Source organism: Abramis brama (assembly GCF_963993115.1).
Source record: "Abramis brama genome assembly, chromosome: 14".
In the NCBI taxonomy this organism is placed as follows: Eukaryota; Metazoa; Chordata; class Actinopteri; order Cypriniformes; family Leuciscidae; genus Abramis; species Abramis brama.
Genome location: NC_139976.1, coordinates 1,384,096 through 1,411,977, shown reverse-complemented (window position 1 = coordinate 1,411,977; position 27,882 = coordinate 1,384,096). Strand labels below are relative to the sequence as shown.

General features: G+C 37.8%; 2 protein-coding genes across 3 annotated transcripts in view; both read left to right on the top strand.

Moving 5' to 3' along the window:
* ppa1a (inorganic pyrophosphatase 1a) overlaps positions 1-12,176 on the top strand; it is a 17,183-nt gene extending 5,007 nt beyond the window's left edge. The window contains exons 4-11 of the mRNA XM_084134763.1: positions 1,303-1,422; positions 1,699-1,785; positions 2,747-2,873; positions 2,948-3,075; positions 3,878-3,963; positions 5,062-5,131; positions 7,074-7,113; positions 11,923-12,176. Of these exons, the coding sequence (XP_083990889.1) occupies positions 1,303-1,422; positions 1,699-1,785; positions 2,747-2,873; positions 2,948-3,075; positions 3,878-3,963; positions 5,062-5,131; positions 7,074-7,113; positions 11,923-11,945 (681 nt within the window). The 3' untranslated portion in view covers positions 11,946-12,176. The remainder of the gene's footprint in view (positions 1-1,302; positions 1,423-1,698; positions 1,786-2,746; positions 2,874-2,947; positions 3,076-3,877; positions 3,964-5,061; positions 5,132-7,073; positions 7,114-11,922) is intronic.
* Positions 12,177-13,107: 931 nt separating this feature from the next.
* Positions 13,108-24,330, top strand: sar1aa (secretion associated, Ras related GTPase 1Aa). 2 transcript variants are annotated; one of them, XM_084135080.1, is made up of 7 exons: positions 13,108-13,277; positions 14,254-14,323; positions 19,058-19,177; positions 19,265-19,330; positions 20,381-20,484; positions 21,576-21,707; positions 23,555-24,330. In XM_084135080.1, the coding sequence occupies exons 2-7, from the start codon at positions 14,266-14,268 to the stop codon at positions 23,669-23,671; spliced, it is 597 nt and encodes a 198-aa protein (XP_083991206.1). In that variant the 5' UTR covers positions 13,108-13,277; positions 14,254-14,265; the 3' UTR covers positions 23,672-24,330. The 2 variants fall into 2 exon arrangements, with proteins under 2 accessions (XP_083991206.1, XP_083991205.1); XM_084135079.1 differs by having other exon boundaries at positions 23,552-24,330.
* Positions 24,331-27,882: the final 3,552 nt, after the last annotated feature.

The following is a 27,882-nucleotide window of genomic DNA, read 5'->3' as shown; positions in this document are numbered from 1 at the left end:
AAATTTGGTCCGATGAAAAGAGGCAGTCTCGGTCCGGATCAAACTGAACAAAGGTTTGGTTCGTTTCTAGTGTGAACGCATTTTCTGTATGGTTCGGACTTTCATAACATTTCCAGGATGTTCCGGTGGTTCCCGCGTCGCCTAAACCACTGAAGAAGAATATTTATGTGCAGATCTGTCAGTCCTGCCCACAGCGTTTCTTCCAGCGCGCACACACACACACACACACACAGTTGTCCTGTGTCCTGCTGGCGACGATAAAATGTTCACACAACGAGGACGTTCATTTGCCGAATGTGAGCTAGCCTCGAGTATAGCTGGAGCTGCAGGGAGTAATGCCGTAATAATAACAGTATAGTGGCAACGATATGCGTCTGTTCATTCATTCTTATCAAAGTTTTTTTTTTTTTTTTTTTTTGTCAAAGTTACCCGTCGAATTGACAACACACTGACGTCTGACGTACGTCCGTTTACAAACCAATCAATGTCAAGATGTATGGAAGGCCAAAAGGGCCAAAACGTGTGAAACTGTCGCGTTAACACGTAATTACTTTATTTACAAGCTTAATCTAATTAGGTTCTGTGTGTTTGAGCAAGAGCACCAAACCAGTAGGTGGTGCTAATGTCCAATAATTTACATGTTAACACGTCATTTACGTATGGAAGGCCAAAAGGGCCGAAACGTGTGAAACTGTCGTGTAAACACGTAATTACGCGTAATTACGCGTCATTACGTGTTAACGCGTAAATATGGAAGGCCAAAAGGGCCAAAACGTGTGAAACTGTCGTGTAAACACGTGTTTACACAACAGTTTCACATGTTTTGGCCCTTTTGACCTTCCATAAAGATGCAGCCTATATAGATGATGACGACAGGACGTGAGTACGTCATGTAAAGTGCTTTAGTGCGCTCGCATAATTGCAATGTGAAACCAAACCAAAACTAACCGAATGTATATAATGCATCAAAACATGAACTTTGGTTCGGACCTTGGTGCGGATTTTCAGGAGTGAAAACGCCTTAGATAAAAGGTCCAGTGTGGTTCTATATGTTTCAACCCAACTTTGGGTCAAATATGGACGTAAAACCCAGCCGTTGGGTTAATTTTTTTTATTCAATTTTTAACCCAACGTTTGTGTTTGTCCATATTTGACCCACAATGTTTTGACAGTATAAACCACCATCTAATTTCTGAGCAGTGTTTACATTCTGTTTTACATTCTATGGGAGAAGAACATCAAACAGGTTTTATAATGAAATAAGGGGGAGTTAATTCTGAAATGTTGCTCTCGTTTCTCCAGATCGCCACTAAAGATCCCCTCAATCCACTGAAGCAGGACGTGAAGAAGGGGAATCTACGCTATGTTAGCAACGTCTTTCCTCACAAGGGCTACATCTGGAACTACGGAGCGATTCCTCAGGTTTGCGTTCACGTCCAAAGGCTCTTCCAGGCGCTTGCAGAATATAAAGTGTGGAAAAGCTCCAGGGAAAAGAGAGCTTCATGCATGAACGAGTTTAGAAAGAGAAATTTCATGCACATTTAGATGGCAGGCAGAAAGATTTGTCCCGAGGCGTTACTGAGGGAACGTTATCAGCGCCGGCAGAGCTCGCCTCGGTCACATCAGTGTGTGCATTCACATGAGTGACAGGCTCAGAAATACTGAATTAATGGACAGTTTATTTCTCATCTTGTCCAGACATGGGAGGATCCCGGACACCGGGACGGAGACACGGGATGCTGTGGCGATAACGATCCCATCGATATCTGTGACATTGGGAATAAGGTAAAAGACCCGAGTCAGAAAGTCATTCAACCCTTGGAACTTATTCCCTGTCATATATATATATATATATAATTACAAAATTAAATTAAATCAACATCAGATACTAAATAAAAAATAATTATAATGGTAAATAACACACTTATTTAAATATTTAAATTATATATATATATATATATATATATATATACACACTGTATATATATATATATATATATATATATACACTGTATATATATATATATATATTATAATAATAGTAAATAACACATATATATATATATCATTTTTTTATTAAATCAACATCAGATACTAAATTAAATAATTATAATTTTATAATTTTATTTATATATATATATATATATATAAAATATTGTATTATTAAATGTTTATTATATACTTTATATATAAAATTTAAAATTAAATTAAATCAACATCAGATACTAAATTAAATATATATAATAGTAAATAACACACTTATTTAAATTATATATTTTTTATTATAATAATAGTAAATATATATATAAAATATTATATTATTAAATGTTTATTATATACTTTATATATAAAATTAAATTAAATCAACATCAGATACTAAATTAAATAATTATAATGATATAAATAACACACTTTCAATCTGATCAATTATAAAAGTTATAAATAAAATTAAATCAACATCAGATACCAAATTAATTAAAGCACAAGTAATGGAAATTAGACTTAAACTGCTTAAATGGTCTGCTTTGCTCTCGGGAAGTGTTTTATCAGCTGGAAACGGATCTTTTGTAGAGTAAAAGTTGCTGTTGAGACACAGTGACGTTTGATTTGTGAGAAAATCATAAAAAATCAAGTCGTCTTTGATCTGAAAGATGCATTTGGGAATCATTCTCAATCAGAACGATTAACAAAAAGTGAAGTACTGAAGTAAGCATGCCTGCTCGTCCTCGTGTGTGTCTGCGTGCAGGTTTGCTCTCGAGGGGAAGTCATCCGTGTGAAGGTGTTGGGGACTCTGGCGCTCATAGACGAAGGAGAAACCGACTGGAAGGTCATTGTTATAAACGTGGAGGACCCAGAGGCTGAAGACTTCAACGGTTTGAGACCTTTACCTTCTGCATCTGCAATAATGAGTGTGATGTTCAATCTCAGCGAGTTCTGTCGTTCACAGACATCGAGGACGTGCGCAGACTCAAGCCTGGATTCCTGCAGGCCACACTTGATTGGTTCAAGATGTATAAAGTGCCTGATGGGAAGCCGGAAAACCAGTTTGCCTTCAATGGCGAATTTAAGAACAGGGTGAGATAGGAGATGACATTTAATTTATGACTTCTCCCTGATGGCTAATAATCAAGACAATTTTCTGTAATGTAGGATGTGAATGTTTTTATTTTAATGTTTTAAACTGTTTTTATTTTATTTTTTGTTTTTGAATATTTTTAATTAGCAAATATACTGTATCTTTAAAAAAATGGTTTTAGTAAATATATAAAATCATTTTTGGTTTTAAATGCTTTAAGAATTTGTAAATATACTATGTGTTTTCTTAAATTGTTGACAATTTAAAATTAATGTTTATTTTTTAATAAATATACTAAGTTTTATTTTTAAATGCTTTAAAAATGAGCAAATATATTAGGCTATATTTTAAAATATTTTAAAATTTAATTTTAGAATAAAATATATTTCTATATATTTTCTATATTATTTTTAGTAAATATACTGAATACATTTTTGTTTTTAAATGCATTAAAATGAGCAAATATACTATATTTTTGAAAATATATTTAGTAAATATTTCTATTTTAAAATATTTTATAATTAGCAAATATACTAGCCTTTTATACTAAACTTTTATTTGAAGTAAATACACTAAATACTTTATTTTTAAATGCTTCTAAAATGAGCAAATACAGTATACAAGTTCTTAAATGTTAATCTTTAGTAAATACACTAAAAATGTTAAATGCTTTATCAAATATAAAGTATTATATCTGTTTTAAATGATTAATTTTCGTTTTTGTTTTTTTTTATGCAAAAAAGGTAGCCAATATATATTTTAAATGTTTTAAAAATGTCTTTTCTCATTTATGGTCTGCAGGATTTTGCCATTAAAACAATCAAGGACACTCATAGCTTCTGGAAATCTCTAATCTCCAAGAAAACAGACGCTGGAGAGCTGAACTGGTGAGACGGCACGCAGTCGGTCTATAATTTAGCTGTAGCTCAAACTATAATCAACACAGAACTGAGTCATTCTGTTCAGTCTCTGTGATGTCGCACTAAAAACGAACATATCCCCCAAGTGATGTTTATTTCTAGACAGGGTTCGAGATGTTCTCTTTTGCCTGATAAAAGAGGACAGATGTAATTGACAAGCCTCTCACATTCTCCAGGCCGTCCGTCTGAGCTCACACACAGAGACTCATACGTGTTGTGAATGTGTTCGTAGCTTTATTCTATAGGGGTCGTTCATGCCTGGGAAACTCGTCCTCTTCGGTGAATGTGTCTGAGCAGATTCTGGAGGATCAATATGGAGAGAAAACAGTGTTAATGTGTCAGGCAGTAAAATACATGCAATTAAGTCAATTAATTTGACCTAATTCAACTAAATTGTGTTGATCCAACTAAACTGATCTAGTTTGAATGAAATGCATAACATTTTCACTTCATTTAAATCAAGTAATGAATTCATTTTTTGAGTGAAAATAAACCTCAAATTCATTTTGGGAAAAAAAACAAAACATTTTTTTCACTTTTTTTTTTTTTTTTGCTATAGCAATAAAGAAAGACAATGATAATCCATGGAATCTTTCCATTCCACAAAAGAAAAATTGTGAAAAAAAATTTTTATTTCCGGAACTGTTCACTGAAACCTCCTTTTGGAGGCTTTGTTTTAAAGCATATTGTGTGCTGTCTACATACATAGGGAGCATTTCAGGTCCAAACGTGAAGCATACGATACAAGGAAGGCAGTTATTACGGCTTTTCCTTTTAATATACACTTGACAAACGTATAGGCACCACTTGAATGTATTGCTTTTGGCCATTTGGGCTTCACTATGAAGCATGCATTCTCTCTAAACACACATTTGAGATGAAAACGCTGTGATTGAGAATCGTGTCGTCCAGCTTTCTGAAGCTGTTAAAGACTGTGAGATCAGATATTAGACTTCAACAGCTGATCGTCTGGGTTGGTTTAGTTCACATCACCTTCAGTGACTCTAGACAGAATGAGAATTTGGTTTGATCATATTTCAATGTTACGCTTTGTTTCAAATGCAGTCTGAACACCTGTGTCTCCGACAGTCCCTTCTGCGTGTCCGGCGCCGAAGCCAAAGCCATTGTCGATTCAGTGAGTGTTTTCTATCAACTCTTCTGTCACACACACACACACACACACACATAATTATAATTGCCTGGGGTCTGTTTGGATTTAATAATCATGCAATTGCAAATTATTTAAAAATCACCTTGACTGAAGAGTGCGGTGAGAGTTTAATAGTCTTGTCAATGGTCTGATTAAAGTCTCACCCAAAAATTAAATGTCAGTCATTTACTCGCCATCGTGTCGATTTAAACAGTAGAAGTCAAAAAAAGAGAAAAAATCATCATAAGAGATTCGTTAAAGTCTCATTTAAAGTCTTAACACACTTCTGCTGCAATATATTCCTGAAGTCATAAGATAATTTTGTATGAATTCACTGGGGAAAAAAGTTAATTAACTGGTTCTATTCAAGTCAAAAATATGATTTAATATTTCTAAATCAACCTAATTTATACCAACCAAGTAATTTTTAATGTGTTAAATCAAGTCAAAAACAGCTGGTTAAGGAAACAATTGCACATTCTTTATAGTGTTTTAAGTCATCATCATTATTTGGTGAAATGTCGAACGTCACTCGCCTGGTTTGTCCAGAGATGTTTGTGAGCAGGTTCTTCTCCTTGAGATTCTTCACTGAAACACAGAAAGTAAACGATGAATAGAGAATAGAGTCAAAACCCGCCTCTGGTTCCCTCAAGATTCACCTATATGGGTTTTTAAAGTCCCACTGAACTGCCTTGTTGAAAAGCATTTCCACTGAAACAGGAAGAGAGGGGCGGGGCATATCAAACAGCTCCTCCCCTTTTTTTAAATAGCCAATAGCGTTTGGTTTATATCACAGCTCCATTGATCTTGGTAAAGCTGCAGTTTCCTCCAAATCTCCACCATATTGCTTTAAAATACAGCATTCTGTGCAGAATTCAAATGGGTCCGATACGTTTTCTGTTATGTGGCGACTCGACTCTATCGTGTCTCTGGACCGGAGGTTTGCGTGACACTAACGTGAAACCAGACTTCATACGCCACAATGGAAAGCATATTTACACAGCCTGAATCCTTTCCTATATCCCCTATATAGTGCACTATTCAGCATGCATGTAGAAAACAGTAAATGAAGTGAAGATGTCTGAAGTTTAAAATCATTGGTTACCCGTAAGCCAATCACATAACGTTTGGTTATGGCGTGTGTTATGCGCATGCTCAGCCGCATCTAACTTCCACTGTAAACACATGTATGATGCGAAAACAAAACCATCGAGCGAAATACCGGAGTGAACATGGCTGTGAACGACTATTGCAGATTATGTGAAGTAAATCTACGCATCCACGGTACAATCAGCATCTACGTCACGGCTCTCAGCCCGCCCTCTGTTTGTTGATTGGCCGGCTGTTTTCAGGCCGGAGGAAAACGGAAAGCTATTACGCTGTCTCAGACTGAGTACAGAAGCGAAATGAAATTGAGCGGAAGTACGAAGTCTAACATAGTCAGGCTAGAAGTGCTGAGTGATGTCATCAGAATCATTGACTAAGTTTTAAATGCTTATATCTTCTAAATGCGTATTTTGTCATTGTTTTGGAGCACTAGCTTATAGATAGCAGTAAGGCTAACAAAACTTGGGTTTTCATGGGGACTTTAAAATAAAGTCTGTGGTAAACATAAGTTGATGATATTTCAACGTTTGCATACTCGCACCCCAAATGTTCTTACTTACTTACTGTATTAGAAACATATATATATTTTTTTTTTTAAATAAACATAACAGCTTTAAAAAATCGTGTTTTCGGTATGGTTGTGTGTAATTGATGTTAATGTCAAAGTATCGACAAGTTATGCAAAACACAGACTTTATTTTGCTCGTAAATTAAAAATCCCGAGGGAAGCAGTGGCGGGTTCGACGTCATCATCATCACTCTATCGTCATTTGTGTTGAATTATTCCTGTAGGAAATAATAATCTGCCTTGTGTTCCCAGGCTCGTCCTTACGGTGAGCCAGAGCCCGTGCCCAGCTCAGGTGAGTGATCCGTCCTGCAGTCTGATGATCCACGACCGAAAACTAGGGATTTGAGCACTGCCTTCTGATCAACAGATGATAGTTACAGTAAAATAAGTCATTATGTATAGAACAACTGACGACGAGCCGTTAAATTTTTAGTAAATAATGCACATCCGAGGTGGTAATGCGGCCACGACACGACGCGGAGGACTACTTTCTTACGCATCTCGTCCCAAACCAAAGAGTATAGAAGCCCAAGAGGCGAAACTCTGTTGTGTTATGGGTAACGGAGGCGCGTCCGCCATTATGGACTGAAAGCTGCTGAAATCGTTAGCGCCAGTCAATGGCAAAATCCATTTTAGTAGGTGTTTATAGTTCAGGTGTGCACTTGCTAGATTGCACATCTTTTTTGTACCTTTCCGCCTGTAATAGGACATTCACAGATTGTTTTTGTTCTTGCCATTGAAACGTTCACTGTGTGCACTTTCACTGAAGATGTTGAAAAAACAAGTTGTTCATATTTTTGTGATATTCTATGTAAAATATTAACTGTCTTTAGAAATGTTCATTTATAATTTTATTTATTTATTTATTTATTTTTCCAAATCATATATATGGTGATGTTCACTAATTTCAAAATCAACATTTGAATAAATATCTTATTACTTATATCTAATTACTGTGTGTCTGCCTATAGCCTATATTATTTCATGAATTTATGTTATTCATATAACAAGGAAAATGCATAATAGAACATAAATATTGATAGATTAAAGTTTTGCAATAATTTTATAATTGTATCTTTGCAAACCGTAAGTGGTAGGCTAATGAAGCCGATTCGGTGGGGGACATACTCTTACTAAAAAGTACTATAGGAATCTTATAGTATTTTGGGACAAAATATTATAGTAATCTTATAGGAATACTATAGTAATTTGGGACATACTACAGAAGTACGATAAGCAGGGGCGTAATTTGTGGGGGGGTTGGGGGGGAGATAACCCCCCCAATATTTAAATCTATGCATTACAACCCCCCCAATATTTATACCATGATCACATGAAAAATATGCAGACCCAAACTTCAACCCCCCCAATGTTCAAACCAAATCTACGCCCTTGACGATAAGACTACTATATAAATACTATAGCAGCTTTAAAATATTATAGAGGTATTACAGAACATCACAGAAGTATGTTATGTTCTGTAATACCTCTATAATATCCTAGAGCCGCTATAGTATTTCTATAGTAGTCTTATAGTACTTCTACTATTTTCCTAAGGGAAATTAGGCCATGCATAACCAACACATAGACGTATATTTTCTGTCATTTAACGTCGGTCATCCTCATTAATGTATTTTAAATTGTTTTCATATTTAGATATGACGGCCAGAAAAAAATAAGTTATGTTAAGTTTTTGTTTTGTTAAGTTTTTCAGTGCCATTGACTCCCATTATTTTTCGGCGTTTTCCTTCAGTTTTCAGTCCATAATGGCGGCCGCGCCGTCACGTCATGGGGGCAGGGTTGCCAGATGCCAGCAAGGTTTTCCAGCCCAAAACCTTGTCAAAAACCGCGAGAATGCACAAAAAACCACCCAATTTTTTTTTGTGGCTTGTTTCTCGTTTAAACACACTGAAATCACTAACAAGCTTTAAAATTACCCATTTTTCGACTTAGCCTATCCGATTTTAGAAACAATATTCAATGAAATGAACGCAAAAGTAGGCTGTACCTCAGTCAGACTATTCTATTATGTTACGGAAAATAATGCGATCAACTTAGGCTATCAATGAGTCTGTTTATTGTCAATAAAAGTCGCTTGGAAGCATTCAGTAACATAAAAACATTGAGTGGATATATAGACATAAAAAATAACCCACTTTAACATTTCAATTATTTCAAATGGCAACATGAAACATGCATATAAGGGCTGGGAGAAAAAAAATCGATTCACCTAGGTATCGCAATTTTTTTTTTACGATTTTAAAATCGTTTTTTTTTATTTTATTACAGAATATTACAGATATTAATTCAAATTAAATTGCTTTATTTTTGCCCTTGCTTATAGATGAGTTAGCCACTTTCGTTTCAAAAACGTTTCAGGATGAAATGTGTCGTTATGGAGCTGCACGATTCATTTTTAAAAGACTGTGATCTCGATTCAAACACCCACGCGATCTTATTCCATTTCGTCTGTCTATTAAACCTTTGACAAAATCATATCGCAACATTCAAATCTGTGTTGGCGCTGCCGCCGCTGACCCAGAGAGAGTTGTCATGAACCGCAATGTCAGTCAGCTAGCTAAAGGCGGGCATACACTGTGCGATGTCTGTGCGATTTCAGCAAGGAACCTACTCACACTGAACGAGTAGATCGCATGCGATGTAAAGCCAAAGCTCAGGATTTATGTGCTCACACTGTACGGTCCGAACGTCGAGCTGCGACTTGACTGCTCACACTATGCGTGTGAAATATGCGCGAATCAGCGCGATAAATCCTCGTGCCGGGTTGTGCCTATGGATGATATCATAATTAGCCTATCCAGAGATATTGTCGAAACAAGCATCAGCTATCAATATCAAGAAGATTTAGCATTTCCAATTTATATATTAAATTATTAGTAGGCTAGTATTGTTGTATTATTATTATTATTATTATTATTATTATTAGGGAAGGCCTAGGCTATTAAAGTGATAGGCTATAATTAAATTGCCACGCAACAATTTCATAGCGCATCACCGCATAACCAACGCGCTGTGAGGATAATAAAATATTACATAGGCTAGAAGCTTATACTTCTCCTCATTAAAAATGGTCTAAAACATTTAGGTCGATTACAATTAATTATATACATATAATTAATTATTAACAGTCTATAATATGTCCGAACACTGCAATAATTCATCAATGAAAATTAAAAACAGCTTTATTTCAAAAACATTTTTTAACAATAAAAGAGGCAAGTGGCTTGGAAGAAGTGGGTAATGGTTAATCCATTTTGCAACACAAACTGGAGGTAAGCAACAGTAATTTGTAGCTTTGAACTACAGAACTTAAAGATCTCCCTTTTTTCGTTTTTTTTCGTTTTTTTTTTTTTTTTTTTTTTTTGCTGCAATGAAATGTTTTCGCGCAGGCGCAGTGAGGGAAAAAACACAGAGTTTAGAGCAATCGGTTCTTATCACTGCTTCAACTGTGCGATATAGTCACGAGGAGCGACCAAAATTTCTAACATGCCAGAAATTCATCCGACCATACGATTGCCGGTCGTGAGAGGTTAATCGCCTCTCTTTCCCCCCTGTACACTGTACGAACACTGTACGACAAACGACACACGACAAAGCTGAAAATCGGCCCGACCCGAAAAAGAGTCGCACGAGTCAGAATTCGGCTCAAAATCGGACGAAAATCGCACAGTGTATACCCGCCTTAAGTAAAGGCGGGCGTACACGGTGCGAGTTCGGACCAGGATCGGACACTCGGGAGGTCGAGAGATATTGCACACGCTGCGAGTCAGTTTAACTGATAATCGCGTCAAAGCAGCTGGTACACGGCACGACTGTCTGTCCTGCACGAATTTTATCCCGAGCCGGCAGCAATCACGTGAGCTTTCGCGCTAAACACAGAGACCGTCAATGTTGCATGCAGCAGGCAAAGCTTCAGATAGAAAAAATGACAGAAATGTGTGTGCAAATGATTTGTTGTAAAGCAGAGAACAGTAGCCATTCCTTTAAGAGAGAGAGAGAGAGAGAGAGAGAGAGAGAGAGAGGTGTGTGTGTGTGTGTGTGTGAGACAGTGTATGCGCACCCTGTATGGTTGCTGCCTCTGAGGTATAGCCCCACGTGGTTGTGTATGATTAGCAATAGGGGACAGCTGGTGAAAATCGGGCCGACTCCCCGAATTTTTTAAACATGTTTAAAAATGATCGGGAGGTCGGGGAGGTGCTCATAACGTGCTCGGCTCGGCTCGTGATTCCTCTCACACGCTGCGAGCCGCGACCATGCGAGCATCACCGATTCCACTCGATTACTCCCGAGTGAAAAAAATCCTCTGCGAGCTCGTAAAAACAGCAAAAATCGCACCGTGTACGCCCGCCTTAAGTTAGTTTGAACTTTGAAAACCCCGCGATCGGTAAACCGCCCAATCTGGCAACCCTGCATGGGGGCAACTGTTGCTATGGAGCGTTCTATTGAGTTTCGCCTCTTGGGCTTCTATACTCTTTGCCCAAACCTCCTTTGCTAATTCCAAAATTACATTTTAGGCTTCAGCCACTGATAGAGATGGTAGAGTAATGCAGTTATTAGAGAGGGAGATTAAGCGTGTGTGATTTACCTCAGTATGTGCGTCTTTCAACAGTACTGTATGTGTGTGTGTGTGTGTGTGCGCGTGTGTGTTTGAGCGGGAGAAAGAGAGTAGTGCTTTCTGTACATAATAAAAAGTAATTTTGTGGCACAAAACATGCAAATAATTTGTCTTTTTTATCCTATTGTTCATCATATTTATTTGCTTGGTCACTGTGGGTTTCGGTTATGTTGTTGTTGTCAGCTGTAAGGACCTTTGAAATAACTGAAATCCTGTGGCGAAGTGATATGGAACTGTAATGCGGTCAAGACCTGCTGGAACTACTTTAGCCGTGCGTTTCCTTAGAACGTTCGTCAACCAATCAGATTCAAGCATTCAATACTGTGACGCTAATATGGTATCAGTTTATAGGTCTGGAAATCTTTCACATTCATTCCACACATTCTTAGAAGAAAAAGTTCTGTATGGATTCTGTCAGACGCTTCATATGAATAAATAATACAATCTTTTTCTCTCTCTTTCTAGTTGATAAATGGTTCTATTACTAAACAGACATAGAAGATCATCAGCGGACTGTGACGGGAACAAGGACGAATCCATCAACATTTCTGCTATATATTGTATTAGTTACTGATAAACGCTGTATAGGTTGATTTATAAAGTTGTAGAGGTCTGAGAAAAGTTGGGATGTTAGACAGTCTGTGCATATAATACTATATGAACATGTGGACCTTTTAATGCCAACTGTGAATCGGAATAAAATGATGTGACTTTACAAACTCTCTGTGTTCTTACAAACTTTTACTGAAATAGGAAATATTTTTTCTTCCTCATCTATGGTAATTAATTTGTATGTTAAAGGAACATCTAATTGTAGAATATTATATTCATTGCGCTATAATTATACCTGATCGTGGTTCAACAGTTATTTGTTTCTGACATGATGATGTTATTCTGGACTTTATGCACCATCACCATGGCAACCATCAGCATCTGTTGTGTTTGAAATGTCAACCAGGTGATTTTGGGCTTGTCATTACTATCACACAAAATCAAATTAAAATCCACTTAAAGATTGATTCTGGCAGAGATGAGAGTTTTATTACAGGATATGCGATCGAGGTTTTAACATGATATGTAGATGGATTATGTTTAAGATTTCGAGTAAAAATGCCCTTAATTGAATATTCAGCCATATATAACTTTGAAATGAATATCAGATTAAGCGGAGTAAGTAATTAGGTGTTGTAATCGATGTGTAAACAGTGACATCTAGTGGTCAGTAATTGTAAGTGCAACAGACCGGCAATGAGAGTTTAGCGATCTAAACCCATTAACGTGTGATTAAATCCACATCAAAGCGTTCATTTTACAGAACAGCACTTTGCAATTTATGACCATGTCCAGACCGGTTGACTTCACATTATTCTGCTGCAGAACAACAGTCTGAACAGATAAAACAGTTGAAAGCTTACACTGCAGTTGCACAAAGCCACCAGCAGATGGCAGCAGAGTACAGCAATAAAATACTGTATACAGTATTTAAACATACAATATAATATTTTCACATACAACACATTATTTTATTTTATTTTGTACACTATTTTTCTTTAAACATTCCTGATTTCCACGGATTTACTTTGAAAACGTCTGCCCTATTCATAGACTGTAAAAAAAAAAAGGCTCTATCCAATGAGATTGCGCATCGATGATGACGTGCGTCAAGGCGGAAGTGGTGTCAGGGTGTCGTGCGCGCTCATGTGAGAGATTCTGCGGGTTACTAGAGACGCTCCATGGCACGCGCGCTTTAATATAATCACGTCATAAACCGGGGGATTCATCATCAACACACTGAGATCGAGGCGCGCGACCGAAACACGGTGAGAGACGACCAAAACACACTGAAGAAGAGAGAGAGAGAGTTGAGCTGGAGCCGGAGGAGGCTTTATTCAGGCCCGGGATTAACTGTGTGTGTGTGTGTGTGTGTGTGTGTGTGTGTGTGTGAGAGAGAGAGAGAGAGAGAGAGAGAGAGAGACAGACAGACAGACAGTGTGTGAGAGAGAGACAGACAGACAGTGTGTGAGAGAGAGACAGACAGACAGTGTGTGTGAGAGAGAGAGAGACATACAAACAGTGAGTGAGTGAGTGTGAGAGAGAGAGAGAGAGAGAGAGAGAGTGTGTGTGTGTGTGTGAGAGAGAGAGAGAGAGACAGACAGTGAGTGAGAGAGAGAGAGAGAGTGTGTGTGTGTGTGTGTGTGTGTGTGTATGAGAGAGAGAGACAGTGTGTGTGTGTGTGTGTGTGTGAGTGAGAGAGAGACAGACAGACAGTGAGTGAGTGAGAGAGAGTGTGTGTATGAGAGAGAGAGAGAGAGACAGTGAGAGAGTGTGTGTGTGTGAGAGAGAGAGAGAGAGTGAGAGAGCGTGTGTGTGTGTGAGTGAGTGAGTGTGTGTGTCACTCGTCTGATCTGTGTGTGTTTAGACTGCTCATGCTGTCATGAGTGTTACATGATTAAAATATGTAATATTCAGGTAAATGATCAGGATGCAGTATTATTTACACATCTGACACTAGAGTGTGTGTGTGTGTGTGTGTGTGTGTGTGTGTGTGTGTGTGTGTGAGAGAGAGAGAGAGAGAGAGAGAGAGAGCGAGCGTGTGGAAGAACATGCTGATATTATTATGGTGCTTTTATGTTCGTGCCCTAAATCTCGAAAACACGGTACAGTAAAGTAACAATAGCATTACCACGTGATAGAAGATGAACGGTGTGTGTGTTAGTGACGTGTTTTTTATTCTGCATATATTTAGATGAATGCGTTTGTAACAATTTATTAATATTTCCTCTTTGTTTTGGTCAGGAAACATCTGCAATGTCATTTATATTTGACTGGATCTACAGAGGGTTTAGTGGAGTGCTGCAGTTCTTAGGTGAGATCAGATGAAAGTGTGTGTGTGTGAGGATTTGAATATATACACACACATATATATAAGAGATTATTTTATGTGTTCAGAAGAAGTCGCTTCTGCTCATCGGTCACATGACTATTATTATATTTAACTTTGCCTGCATCTGTTTTGGCAATATTATCCAATAGAGCAATAAAGCTGATATATGTATAATGTACACACACACACACACACACACACATACACAGGGCCTAAAATTAACTTTTTCCCACACCTGCTGGTGACTTACGGAAATTTACCAGCCATAAATATTTTTTACCAGCCATGAAAATGTTTTGCAAACAGTGCATTATAAAAATATTTGATACCAGTGAAAATTCACAATTCTCGATTCCACAGCTAAAACTACTAGCCTAATTAATATACATTAAAGTATTAACATTAGTAATAAAATAAGAAAAAATAACCAAATTACAAGCAAAAGCACAAATAAATACAATATAACAAAGATACAAATTAAATAAACTGTGTTTCTCAGGTTTAACAGTTGTTAAATAAAGTAAGCAAATGTAAAATAACACTGCATATTCTTCACTGTATAAATTAAACATCCTTATTAATGAATCCTTATTAAAGTAACAAAAGTTATTCAGCCAAGAGCAGTGAGTGATTGTTCTTTGTCTTTTGTTGTTTGATAATCATTAAAAACCGCAGGAATATTAGCAGGAATATTAGCAGGAATACTAGCAGGAATACTAGCAGGAATATTAGGAGGAATACTAGCAGGAATATTAGGAGGAATACTAGCAGGAATACTAGCAGGAATACTAGCAGGAATACTAGCAGGAATATTAGGAGGAATACTAGCAGGAATACTAGCAGGAATATTAGGAGGAATACTAGCAGGAATATTAGGAGGAATACTAGCAGGAATACTAGCAAGAATACTAGCAGGAATACTAGGAGGAATATTAGGAGGAATACTAGGAGGAATACTAGCAGGAATACTAGCAGGAATACTAGCAGGAATATTAGCAGGAATATTAGGAGGAATACTAGGAGGAATACTAGCAGGAATACTAGCAGGAATACTAGCAGGAATACTAGGAGGAATACTAGCAGGAATACTAGCAGGAATATTAGCAGGAATATTAGCAGGAATACTAGGAGGAATACTAGCAGGAATACTAGCAGGAATACTAGCAGGAATACTAGGAGGAATATTAGGAGGAATACTAGGAGGAATACTAGCAGGAATACTAGCAGGAATACTAGCAGGAATACTAGGAGGAATATTAGGAGGAATACTAGGAGGAATACTAGCAGGAATACTAGCAGGAATACTAGCAGGAATACTAGGAGGAATACTAGCAGGAATACTAGCAGGAATACTAGCAGGAATATTAGCAGGAATACTAGGAGGAATACTAGCAGGAATACTAGCAGGAATACTAGCAGGAATATTAGGAGGAATACTAGGAGGAATACTAGCAGGAATACTAGCAGGAATACTAGCAGGAATATTAGGAGGAATACTAGGAGGAATACTAGCAGGAATACTAGCAGGAATACTAGCAGGAATATTAGGAGGAATACTAGGAGGAATACTAGCAGGAATATTAGCAGGAATATTAGCAGGAATACTAGGAGGAATACTAGCAGGAATACTAGCAAGAATACTAGCAGGAATACTAGGAGGAATATTAGGAGGAATACTAGGAGGAATACTAGCAGGAATACTAGCAGGAATACTAGCAGGAATATTAGCAGGAATATTAGGAGGAATACTAGGAGGAATACTAGCAGGAATACTAGCAGGAATACTAGCAGGAATACTAGGAGGAATACTAGCAGGAATACTAGCAGGAATATTAGCAGGAATATTAGCAGGAATACTAGGAGGAATACTAGCAGGAATACTAGCAGGAATACTAGCAGGAATACTAGCAGGAATACTAGGAGGAATACTAGCAGGAATACTAGCAGGAATACTAGCAGGAATACTAGCAGGAATATTAGGAGGAATACTAGCAGGAATATTAGGAGGAATACTAGCAGGAATACTAGCAGGAATATTAGGAGGAATACTAGCAGGAATATTAGGAGGAATACTAGCAGGAATACTAGCAGGAATACTAGCAGGAATATTAGGAGGAATACTAGCAGGAATACTAGCAAGAATACTAGCAGGAATACTAGGAGGAATATTAGGAGGAATACTAGGAGGAATACTAGCAGGAATACTAGCAGGAATACTAGTAGGAATATTAGCAGGAATATTAGGAGGAATACTAGCAGGAATACTAGCAGGAATACTAGCAGGAATACTAGCAGGAATACTAGGAGGAATACTAGCAGGAATACTAGCAGGAATATTAGCAGGAATATTAGCAGGAATACTAGGAGGAATACTAGCAGGAATACTAGCAGGAATACTAGCAGGAATACTAGCAGGAATACTAGGAGGAATACTAGCAGGAATACTAGCAGGAATATTAGCAGGAATATTAGCAGGAATATTAGCAGGAATACTAGCAGGAATACTAGGAGGAATACTAGCAGGAATACTAGCAGGAATACTAGCAGGAATACTAGCAGGAATATTAGGAGGAATATTAGGAGGAATACTAGCAGGAATACTAGCAGGAATATTAGCAGGAATATTAGCAGGAATATTAGGCTACTGTCACTTTAAGAGTGAATGCACTGATCTAATACACTGATACTGACTCACATGTGTTTACTCTCAACTGTTTATGTTCACTTAAGACAAAACCTACTATGTTTACTAAGATACTAAGATAATGAATTTGTCATCTCAAGTGCAAGAAGACGTAAAAGAGAGTTCAGTTTAGTATTCGCGTCTTTTTGCGCTTGAATATTTAAATTGGCAAGGCTTAAAAAGTTTGCGTTTGTGCGTTGTTAGAATTTATAAAAATGTTAACGGCCAACTGGCGAATGACAGCGCATCATATACTCGCCAATGCCGATCTATACTCACATTTGGCACAAATGTCAATTGTAGGCCCTATATATGTTTATACCATGGTCTGGGTGAATACTCGATTCTGATTGGCTGCAGGGTGTCCATTAAAAAGTGATAATGTACACCTAGGAAAGGCGTCCCGTCAGTTTGCCTGATGACAGTTCTAAATGATTGCGCTGGCTCAAACTCACTGATCAACTGCTGCGGTCGGGTCGCTGTGGCCACGTTGCTTGGCAACGCCTGTATACGGGAGATATTAAATAGTGCGCTCGACTTAATAAATAAAAACCCTCACGATTTTTACTCTAAAACACATTAAAGTATTATTAATTGATTAAATATTTCTTTCTTTCGTAAGTGACCATGGTATAAGCGGGTTAATGCCCTTCGAGGTGTCCATTGTCAGGTATTAATGGACTGGAGGTTCACGCCTCGCCGTCGTCCATTAATGCCTGATAATGGACACCTCGTCGGGCATTAACCCTTACTTATTACATGGCTGGGTTGAATTCTAATGTAGAATGCGGTGTGTTATTTCTTGATAACAGATGCTGCGAGTATAACACACCGTTGCCATGCAAAACAGAGCGTTGCTATGGACGCGGAACGGACTATTTTCTTTAGCGGAAGCAATACAATCGTTTTTAAATCAATAAACTCCTTTTTAAATCAATATTTTGTGTCAAATTATTTATTTATTTCGTAGGTTGCCATGTAATAAGCGGGATAATGTAAAGCGAGGCGGTTGTTATAGCGGATACAAGCCCTTCAGGCTCCGCTTCGCGTCGGGGTCCAGATCAGCCTGTCGGGGTTGTATTCGCTATAACAACCACCTCGCTATACATTATCCCTTACATATATATACAGTACTGTGCAAAAGTCTTATGCATGTTAATACCCCACCCCACCCCACCCCACCCCCAAAAAAATGGTTTTAAGTCAGTTATTTCTATCTTTTGCTGTAGTGTGTCAGTAGGAAATATCAGTTTACATTTCCAAACATTGTTTTTGCCATTAATTGTAATAATCCAGTGAGATGTGTGTATGCACGAGGAGTCTGACAGCAGCCGGTGTGATCTGATCTCACCATCATCGAGTCCGTCTGTGATTACATGAAGAAACAGAAGAAACTGAGACACACTAAATCCAGAAGAACTGCGGGAACGTCTCCGAGACGCTTGAAGAAACCTTCCTGCAAAGCTACAGTACTGGGAAAAGCACTGGCACTTGTGTTAAAATGCTGTAAAGTGAGAATGCTTTCAAAAATAAAATCACAAATTGAATTTATTTATGATTTAACGTCTATTAACTAATTAAAATCAATATATGGTGTAACGACCCTTTGCGTTTAAAACGGCTTTTGTCCAGGTACACTTGCACACAGTTTTTCAGGGAGCTTTGCAGGAAGGTTTCTTCAAGCGTCTCGGAGACGTTCCCGCAGTTCTTCTGGATTTAGTCTGTCTCAGTTTCTTCTGTTTCTTCATGTAATCACAGACGGACTCGATGATGGTGAGATCAGATCAGACCGGCTGTTGTCAGACTCCTCATGCATACACAAATCTCACTGGATTATTACAATTAATGGCAAAAACCATGTTTGGAAATGTAAACTGATGTTTCCTACTGACACACTACAGCAAAAGATAGAAATAACTGACTTACAACCATTTTATTTTGGGGGGGGGGATATTAACACGCCTAAGACTTTTGCACCGTACTGTATATATATATATAGTTTGATATATTCGAAGTCTTTATGTTTTTTGCAGGTCTGTATAAGAAGTCTGGGAAGCTGGTTTTTCTTGGGCTGGACAATGCTGGGAAAACGACTCTCCTGCACATGCTCAAAGACGACCGGTTAGGACAGCATGTGCCCACGCTGCACCCCAGTAAGAGCTACTGAACACACCTGTCAGATTAATGTTTCCCATCAGGCATTGCTCACGGCTGATGATCATGTGTGTGTTTTGTGCCAGCGTCAGAGGAGCTGACCATCGCCGGAATGACGTTCACCACGTTTGATCTGGGAGGGCATGTTCAAGGTCAGAACCAGAAACCAGAATCAGTTCTTGTGCTTTTATTCAGTTGTTAAAATCTGATGTCATCATCATTAAATCTGTCATCGTTTATTATTCACCTTTATGTCTCTCAGAACCTGTACGGTTTAACTTTAGTTAGTGAAACACAGATGAGAGAGTCACACTTCACAATAGCATTAGTTCACGACTGAACTGAGGATCAGCGCATCACCTGGAGACACTAGAGATGATGTTTCTCCTCGTAGAGATCAGTGGACCTGATTTAATGAGTGAATGATTTAATGAGTGAATGATTGATCGGCTCTGACTCTGTCGTGGGAAACACCGTCAGACGCTGAAAGGATACTATGATAAAGATAAAATATAAAGATATTTATCTTCTAACAAGTTACAACTGATGGCAAACTGATTTTTTCCCCACACTCGGTCTGCAGTGTGTGTGTGAGTGAGTGAGTGAGTGAGTGAGTGAGTGAGTGTGTGTGTGTGTGTGTGTGTGTGTGTGCGCGTGTGTGAGTGAGTCAGTGAGTGTGTGTGTGTGTGTGTGTGTGTGTGTGTGTGTGTGAGAGAGAGTGAGTGAGTGAGTGTCTGTGAGTGAGTGAGTGTGTGTGTGTGTGTGTGTGTCTGTGAGTGTGTCTGTCTGTGTGTGTGAGTGAGTGAGTGAGTGAGTGAGTGTGTGAGTGTGTGTTTGTCTGTGAGTGAGTGAGTGAGTGAGTGAGTGTGTGTGAGTGTGTGTGTGTGTGTGTGTGTGTGTGTGTGTGTGTGTGTGTGTGTGTGTGTGTGTGTGAGTGTGTGAGTGTGTGAGTGAGTGAGTGAGTGAGTGTGTGTGTGTGTGTGTGTGTGTGTGTGTGTGTGTGTGAGAGACCTGGTAAACTCTACTTCCCCACAGAGGCAGTGCGATAGGAAAAAATGTTTGTGAAAATCATTTTCATGTAAACAAACCTGCATGCAAACACACTGTGTAATATATCGCATCTCCAAACCGGCGATGTATCTCGGTCATGTCCATATATACGGTGCGATATATCGATATATTGATGATCTGTTGGCCTCCAGCACGGAGAGTGTGGAAGAACTACCTGCCCGCCGTCAACGCGGTGGTGTTCCTCGTGGACTGCGCCGATCACGAGCGGCTCGCCGAATCCAAGGTGGAACTCGACGTAAGTCTTCGCTTTCGGTTACGTTAGTTTTATATTTGACATTCGCATTTCCATCACATACTTAAGCCACACTTGGAAATGCATGAATAGGTTTTCTTTGCACGGCACGTTTTTTCATATCAATTTCATTAGCCCTATAAATCAGTCAAACAATTGAAAACGACAGTAATGCAAACAAGCCTTGTGCTGTATGAGTGTTTCAACATACTGCTGGTTTCATTATTAAAAGTTTTGCTTCGTGCCATGCAAAGAAACCCTATAGAAACGGAGCATATAATTGGCATTTGTCAAATATAAAACTAACTGAACCGCACTAGTCTTAAGGTGGAACTCTTAAGGCGGAACTCGACTTAAGTCTTCACAATGCGGTTAAGTTAGTTTTATATTTGACATTCGTGAAATGCCTATTATATTCTCAGTTTCCATCATATAGTCAAGTTGAGATTGCATGAATAGGTTTTTCTTTCCACAGCACGTTTTTTTAAATAAATGTCAGAATGGGTCATACGCTTTTTTGCTTAAAGGTGAAGACCCAACTTTATGCATGTTTTGTAAGACTGTTAAACATATTTTATTAGATTTTCCTGGACTTAATACAAGTAGAATGCTCTTTTATGAAGTTACCTCGCTTAAGAACTTGAGTAAGATTATGCCTGAAAAGGTTTCGGATTTTTTATCATATATGTTAATTAATAAAATCTTGTTGTTTTTGTTTGTTTGGTTTTTATTGTATTTATATGATATTTTGTATTTTTGTAATTGAATTTTTGCCATGAAAATAGCCTTGAATGCTGACATGGCACTAAATAAAACAATCTGAATCTGAATATCAGTTTCATTAGCCCTATAAATCAGTCAGACTGAGTCATATCCTAATAAATGTTGGTTTCCTTTTTAAAAGTTTCACTTTGTGCCATGCAAAGAAAACCTATAAACCTATTCTGCGAATGTCGAATCTAAAACTAGTCTTCGCTCCTCCAGCCGTCGTGGCTCTCAGTGACCGTGAGTTTGAGGTGCTCCCCAAAACAAGCCTTGTGTGTATAATGAGTGTTTAATAAGTGAGTTTGAGGTGAATCTGTGTGTGTGTTCAGGCTCTGCTGTCAGACGAGACGATCTCCAGTGTGCCGGTTCTGGTGTTGGGTAATAAGATCGACCGACCCGAGGCTGTGAGTGAGATGAGACTACGAGAGGTGTTCGCTCTGGAAGGACAGACCACTGGGAAGGTCAGTGCCAGACAATCACAGACCAACAACACTAATGGAGGATTCAGCAAGGTGACATGTAGGACTGGGTTGAAAATATCAATATCAATTCTTAAAACCCAAGACTCAATCTCTGCCAGTTCCCTCAGAGATGTTGAAGAAGCTTCTCTCTCTTCTCTCCAAAACTGCCCTCAATAATATTCCAGTCATGTGATTAAACTGATCAGCGCAGATGATGAAGCTCAAACTGTACACAATATTTGAAATCACCGAAACAAACACAAAAGGACACACCCTTATCCTGATAGCTCCGCCCCCAAATTCACGAGCACATGCAACTCAGGCACCTCCCCCCTCATGAGTGGACACGCCCCTTACTGCTGATGGGCTACAAGAGTTTTTTGTTTTGCTTTGTAATCCATTTCTCAGAAATCCAATACTGCAACTTTAATGATAGTGATTCTCTGTTAATTCAATGTTAAATCTGACTTCATAACACAATTGCGACTTTATATCACGCAATTCTGACTATATCATGCAATTGCGAAATTGTATCACACAAGTCTGACTTTATCACAATTCTGACTTTAACATACAATTGCGACTTTATTTCACCCAATTCTGACTTTATATCACAATTCTGACTATATCACGCAATTCTGACTTTATAACACAATTGCGACTTTATATCATGCAATTCTGACTTCATAACACAATTGCGACTTAATATCACAATTCTGACTTTATAACTCACAATTGCGACTTTATATTACGCAATTCTGACTTAATATCACAATTCTGACTTTATAACACACAATTGCGACTTTATATCACACAATTATGACTTTATATCATGCAATTGCAAAATTTTATTATACAAGTCTGACTTTATATCACAATTCTGACTTTAACATACAATTGCGACTTTATATCACCCAATTCTGACTTTATAACACACAATTGCGAATTTTTATCACCCAATTCTGACTTTATATCACAATTCTGACTATATCACGCAATTCTGACTTTATATCACGCTATTTTGACTTTATATCACACAATTGTGACTTTATATCACGAAATTCTGACTTTATATCACAATTCTGACTTTATAACACAATTGCGACTTAATCACACAATTCTGACTTCATAACACAATTGCGACTTTATATCATGCAATTCTGACTTTAACATACAATTGCGACTTTATATCACCCAATTCTGACTTTATAACGCACAATTGCGAATTTTTATCACCCAATTCTGACTTTATATCACAATTCTGACTATATCACGCAATTCTGACTTTATATCACGCTATTTTAACTTTATATCACACAATTGTGACTTTATATCACGAAATTCTGACTTTATATCACAATTCTGACTATATCACGCAATTCTGACTTTATAACACAATTGCGACTTAATCACACAATTCTGACTTCATAACACAATTGCGACTTTATATCATGCAATTCTTACTTTATAACACACAATTGCGACTTTATATCACACAATTATGACTTTATATCATGCAATTGCAAAATTTTATCATACAAGTCTGACTTTATCACAGTTCTGACTTTAACATACAATTGCGACTTTATATCACCCAATTCTGACTTTATAACACACAATTGCGAATTTTTATCACCCAATTCTGACTTTATATCACAATTCTGACTATATCATGAAATTCTGACTTTATATCACAATTGCGACTTTAGATAACTCAATTCTGAGATAAAAAGTCAGAATTGTGAGATAAAAAGGTCGCAATTATCTTTTTTATTTTCTAATGTGTGGCGGAGACAAGCTTCCACATGTCTGTATGTAGCCTGATATGTAGCATGTTGTGTTAGCAGGGCAGCGTGTCGCTGAAGGACCTGAACGCACGGCCGCTGGAGGTGTTCATGTGCAGTGTGTTGAAGAAGCAGGGCTACGGGGAAGGTTTCCGATGGCTCTCGCAGTACATCGACTGATCTCAGACCAGTCTGCTCTGTGATCATCAGCAATAAGAGATGTTTGACTTGTTTTAGTGGATATTACTGATCGGTTTTGTCGTTTTTAGTCTCAATTCTGCATGTTAAAGGTGGAGGGTGTCATTTCTGCACTTCTGAACAGATTGCGATTTACACACTGCAGCTTTAAACGCAGAAGCACGTGCTGTTACTGTATTAAAGGCCTGCGAATGTGGATGCAAAGTGGAATCAAGCCATTGGTTTTTAAACAGTGATCAAAGTACAAGCACATGTGTGATGTTTCAGTTCCTGCTGCTTTTTCTTAAGTTTTTAAACTGAGTGTTGTATTATTTAGCATCCTTTCATCTGTAGATGTTATAAAAATGATAATAAGCTGATCTGATCAGTGGTTTGAGGTGTACAGTATATTGTAATATATTCTCCTGTACAGTGTTTGTGTAGATAATGTTCATATCAGATGCTGTTGATGTTTGTTGATCATCGGACGAAGGTCTGATATGAGAACGCCTATGGCAGAGACACATGATCATTTTTTGCAAATTTGTAAATATTGTATAATGGAGTATATGTGTTTATATTGTCCATAGCCTTGACTTGAGTGTACAGGAATCCATCCTAACAGACTGTAAACATCTATAAACTATTAATATTTTGAAGAATGTTTCTGCAGTTGTCATTCAATATCTTGAAATCTAGTAAACCTCTGAAATTGATCATTCACACACTATCTTTAGCAGAAAACAAATCTGTCATTTACTCACCCTCATGTTGTCCAAACCTGTATGGTTTACTTTCTGAAACATGAGCAGATGATTTTCAAGATGCTCTTTTCAATACAGTGAAAATGACCAGGGCTGTCGAGCTCCAGCAAGGACCATGAAAGTACTTTGTAATGCCACTACAAATTAAAATACATAAATCAATCATCCAATATATAAAGACAATCATATAAACAAGTGTTAAAATATTTCCAAACAAAGTGGGGGAAAAGATACTGAACCAGAATGCAATTAAAGCTAGAAGATGAAATTAAATGTAAGAATTTTAGTGTGTTAATCACTTCTTTTTAGCCAATATGTGCTTGTAACGAAACTTTTAAAAAACAAGACCTTACCTGACTCCCTAGGTTGTCTATGAAAGCCTGTAGACGGAATTTTACGTGAAGGACTCGGGGCGTTTTTACCGGGAAAATCAAACGGATGTGACGTTTACGCGCGCTCAGAGAACGACATGACACATTAAAGGGGTGGTTGATTATGATTTCACTTTTCTAACTTTAGTTAGTGTGTAATGTTGCTGTTTGATCATAAACAACATCTGCAAAGTTACGACGCTCAAAGTTCAAGCAAAGGGAGATATTTGCTTTTAAAGAAATCACTTTTTAAGGACTACAACAAACGGCTGGTAGAGACTACACCACATTCCTCCCGGGTTAGTGACATCACAAACCCAAGAATTTACATAAACCCCTTCCCGGGACGTGATTTATTGATTATCATGACAGAATGTGCTAATCAATGACTAAAGATAACGACACATAAGCTACATAAATTCATCAACTAACCATTCAGAAATGTCCTGTTGCTTCTACATGTTGTCACTTCTTCTTGAGTCTCTCCATCATTGTCTGACTCCTGTTTGAACATAAAAGGCTAAAAGTCTCAGAGCATGTCTGTGTGAGGTAAAATGACACAAGCTGTTGAAGCTCCGCCCACTGTGCCGGGAGCAGCAGCTCATTTGCATTTAAAGGGACAGGCACAAAAAAACGGTTTTTGCTCACCCTCAAAAAGTGACAACTTTAACATGCTATATACAAATATCTGTGGAGTATTTTGAGATAAAACTTCACATACACACTCTGGGGACATCAGAGACTTATTTTACATCTTGCGAAAAGGGCATTATACCACCCCTTTAAAACTAAACAAACGCTTAAAACAATGTTCAGGATAATGCCGAAATAGCCATTCTGTACTGTAATGTCAAAGAAAAGGGTTTAATTCAAACAATATAGTCTCACAGTCAGATCTATATCGTCTATAGTCTCAAGTATACTTTTATAACTAAACTATCACAACAGTGTAATTTGAATTACCTCATCTGTCGACAAACATATGAGAAGCTTTCTGAACTGCTGTTTTCTCACCTTTTGTTTGTTATTGAGAGGAAAGAGCAGCACATTCACATAACCGTCACTCATTAACAGTATATCGATATAAAGGTATTCACAATTTCTTTTTACTTCTAAGTGAAGAAAGAAAAAGCACTTCACCATGAGTATATCGGGGTCTTGAATCACATTCAGTCTATTGTGTGTGTGTGTGTGTGTGTGTGTGTGCATGAGCACGTGCCGGAAGTGCTGCTGCAGTTTCACTTAACGGCCACCGGTGGCGCTAATTACAAGGGTTTCTCAATTCTACACATTTATGAGGCATACATATAGACCTTTAGGCCTATAAACATTAGTCACAGGAGTAGATAAACCTGTAAATCCTGGGTTTTCTACAAGAATGATAAAAAGCAGTTCATATAACTCATGCACACCAACACAAATTAAATGTTGAAAGCTAGATTTCAATAAACAAACTTGGTGCTTTTGCAGTTTGACAGACGTGTTTCTGTGAGGCTATTTTTCTGTAACATCAGCAGAGTTGAGTTCCACTGCAAAACACCAGGAGGCAGCAGTGATTTCCAGATCTCACAGATTATTCAGACTCAGTGTGTTTAAGTCACAGACAGTGATTCCAACACAGCTTTATCAAATCTGGTGAAAATGGTGACAAAGCAGAAATAAGCAGCATCGTGGCAATCAATCAATCAATCAATCATTTATTTATAGAGCACATTTAAAACTCAACCAAGGTTGACCAAAGTGCTTCACAAGCAATCAAAGAAACACAGTAGAACAAATAAAACAGATACAGCATGCATATATAATACAAAAAATAATAACAAGCGAGCAGTAATAATATAGCTAAAAATAGCTATATAGTGTTAAAAGCCATGGAGAATAAATGAGTCTTTAACTGAGTTTTAAAAATGTAGATAGACGGGGCATGCCTAATAAACATCGGAAGGCTATTCCATAGCTTCGGGCCTGCGGCAGCAAAAGATCGATCGCCACGTTTTTTTAGTTTTACTTTAGGGACTGTTAGGAGGCCATGGTCACTGGATCTCAGGTTTCTAGATGGTGTATAAGGAACCAAAAGTTCAGTTAAATATTGCGGTGCCAGATTATTCAAAGCTTTGTAAACAAATAATAAAATTTTAAACTCAATGGCAAACACCAGTCTGCAGAATAAAGAGTGTATGTTCAGTCACATTGGCTATAAATGTGTGCTTAAGCCTCAAGGTGTTGTATACTGGTTAAAGCCGGGCATGCTTTAAATGTGAATGTATGAGTGTCTGAAACACTTGCACTGCAATATGCTGAAAGTCTTCTGGTCTCTGTAAAGCAGGTCATGAGGTCGATTCCCAGGGAATGCATGAATCAAACATGTTCAATATTTGAATGCATGAAATTAAAAACCTGCAATGCAATGCCATTTGCTTTGGAGAAAAGCATCTGCCAAATGCATGAACGTAAATACATAAATACATAGGTCTACTACTCTGGCCTACCAGCTTTATAGCATGTGTATCCTGCAAATTACTATATGCATTGAATACAACATCCCACAATGCACTGTGCATTTCAAGTGTAATGAATGAAATAATATTAATAGTATTTTTGATTGCCAAATGCATGAACGTAAATACATACTACTCTTACTAGTCCAGCTTTATAGCATGTGTATCCTGCAAATTACTATATGCATTGAATATCTGCAACATTGCATGGAATACAGTATCCCACAATGCACTGTGCATTTCAAGTGTAATGAATGAAATAGAAATAATATTCATAGTATTTTTGATGCATAAATGATCTGATTCTCACATATTCCCATGACACAAGATCTTAGATTTTTACCTTACACTGAATAAAGCAGAAACACGGTCATGGCTTGTGCTTTCAGTGACTTTGAGAATGCTGTATATTAATTCAGTTCAACGCTGCCAGATATTGATTTTCAGAGGCTTCGTCGAGCTCAGTCAATGAACGCGCTGCATCGAGAGATATTTCTCCTCTGGAGTTTCTTAAGATGTCTGGCTACATCACAAATGTCTTTCACACACAAGCACACAGCTGATTATGTATCAGAGAGACC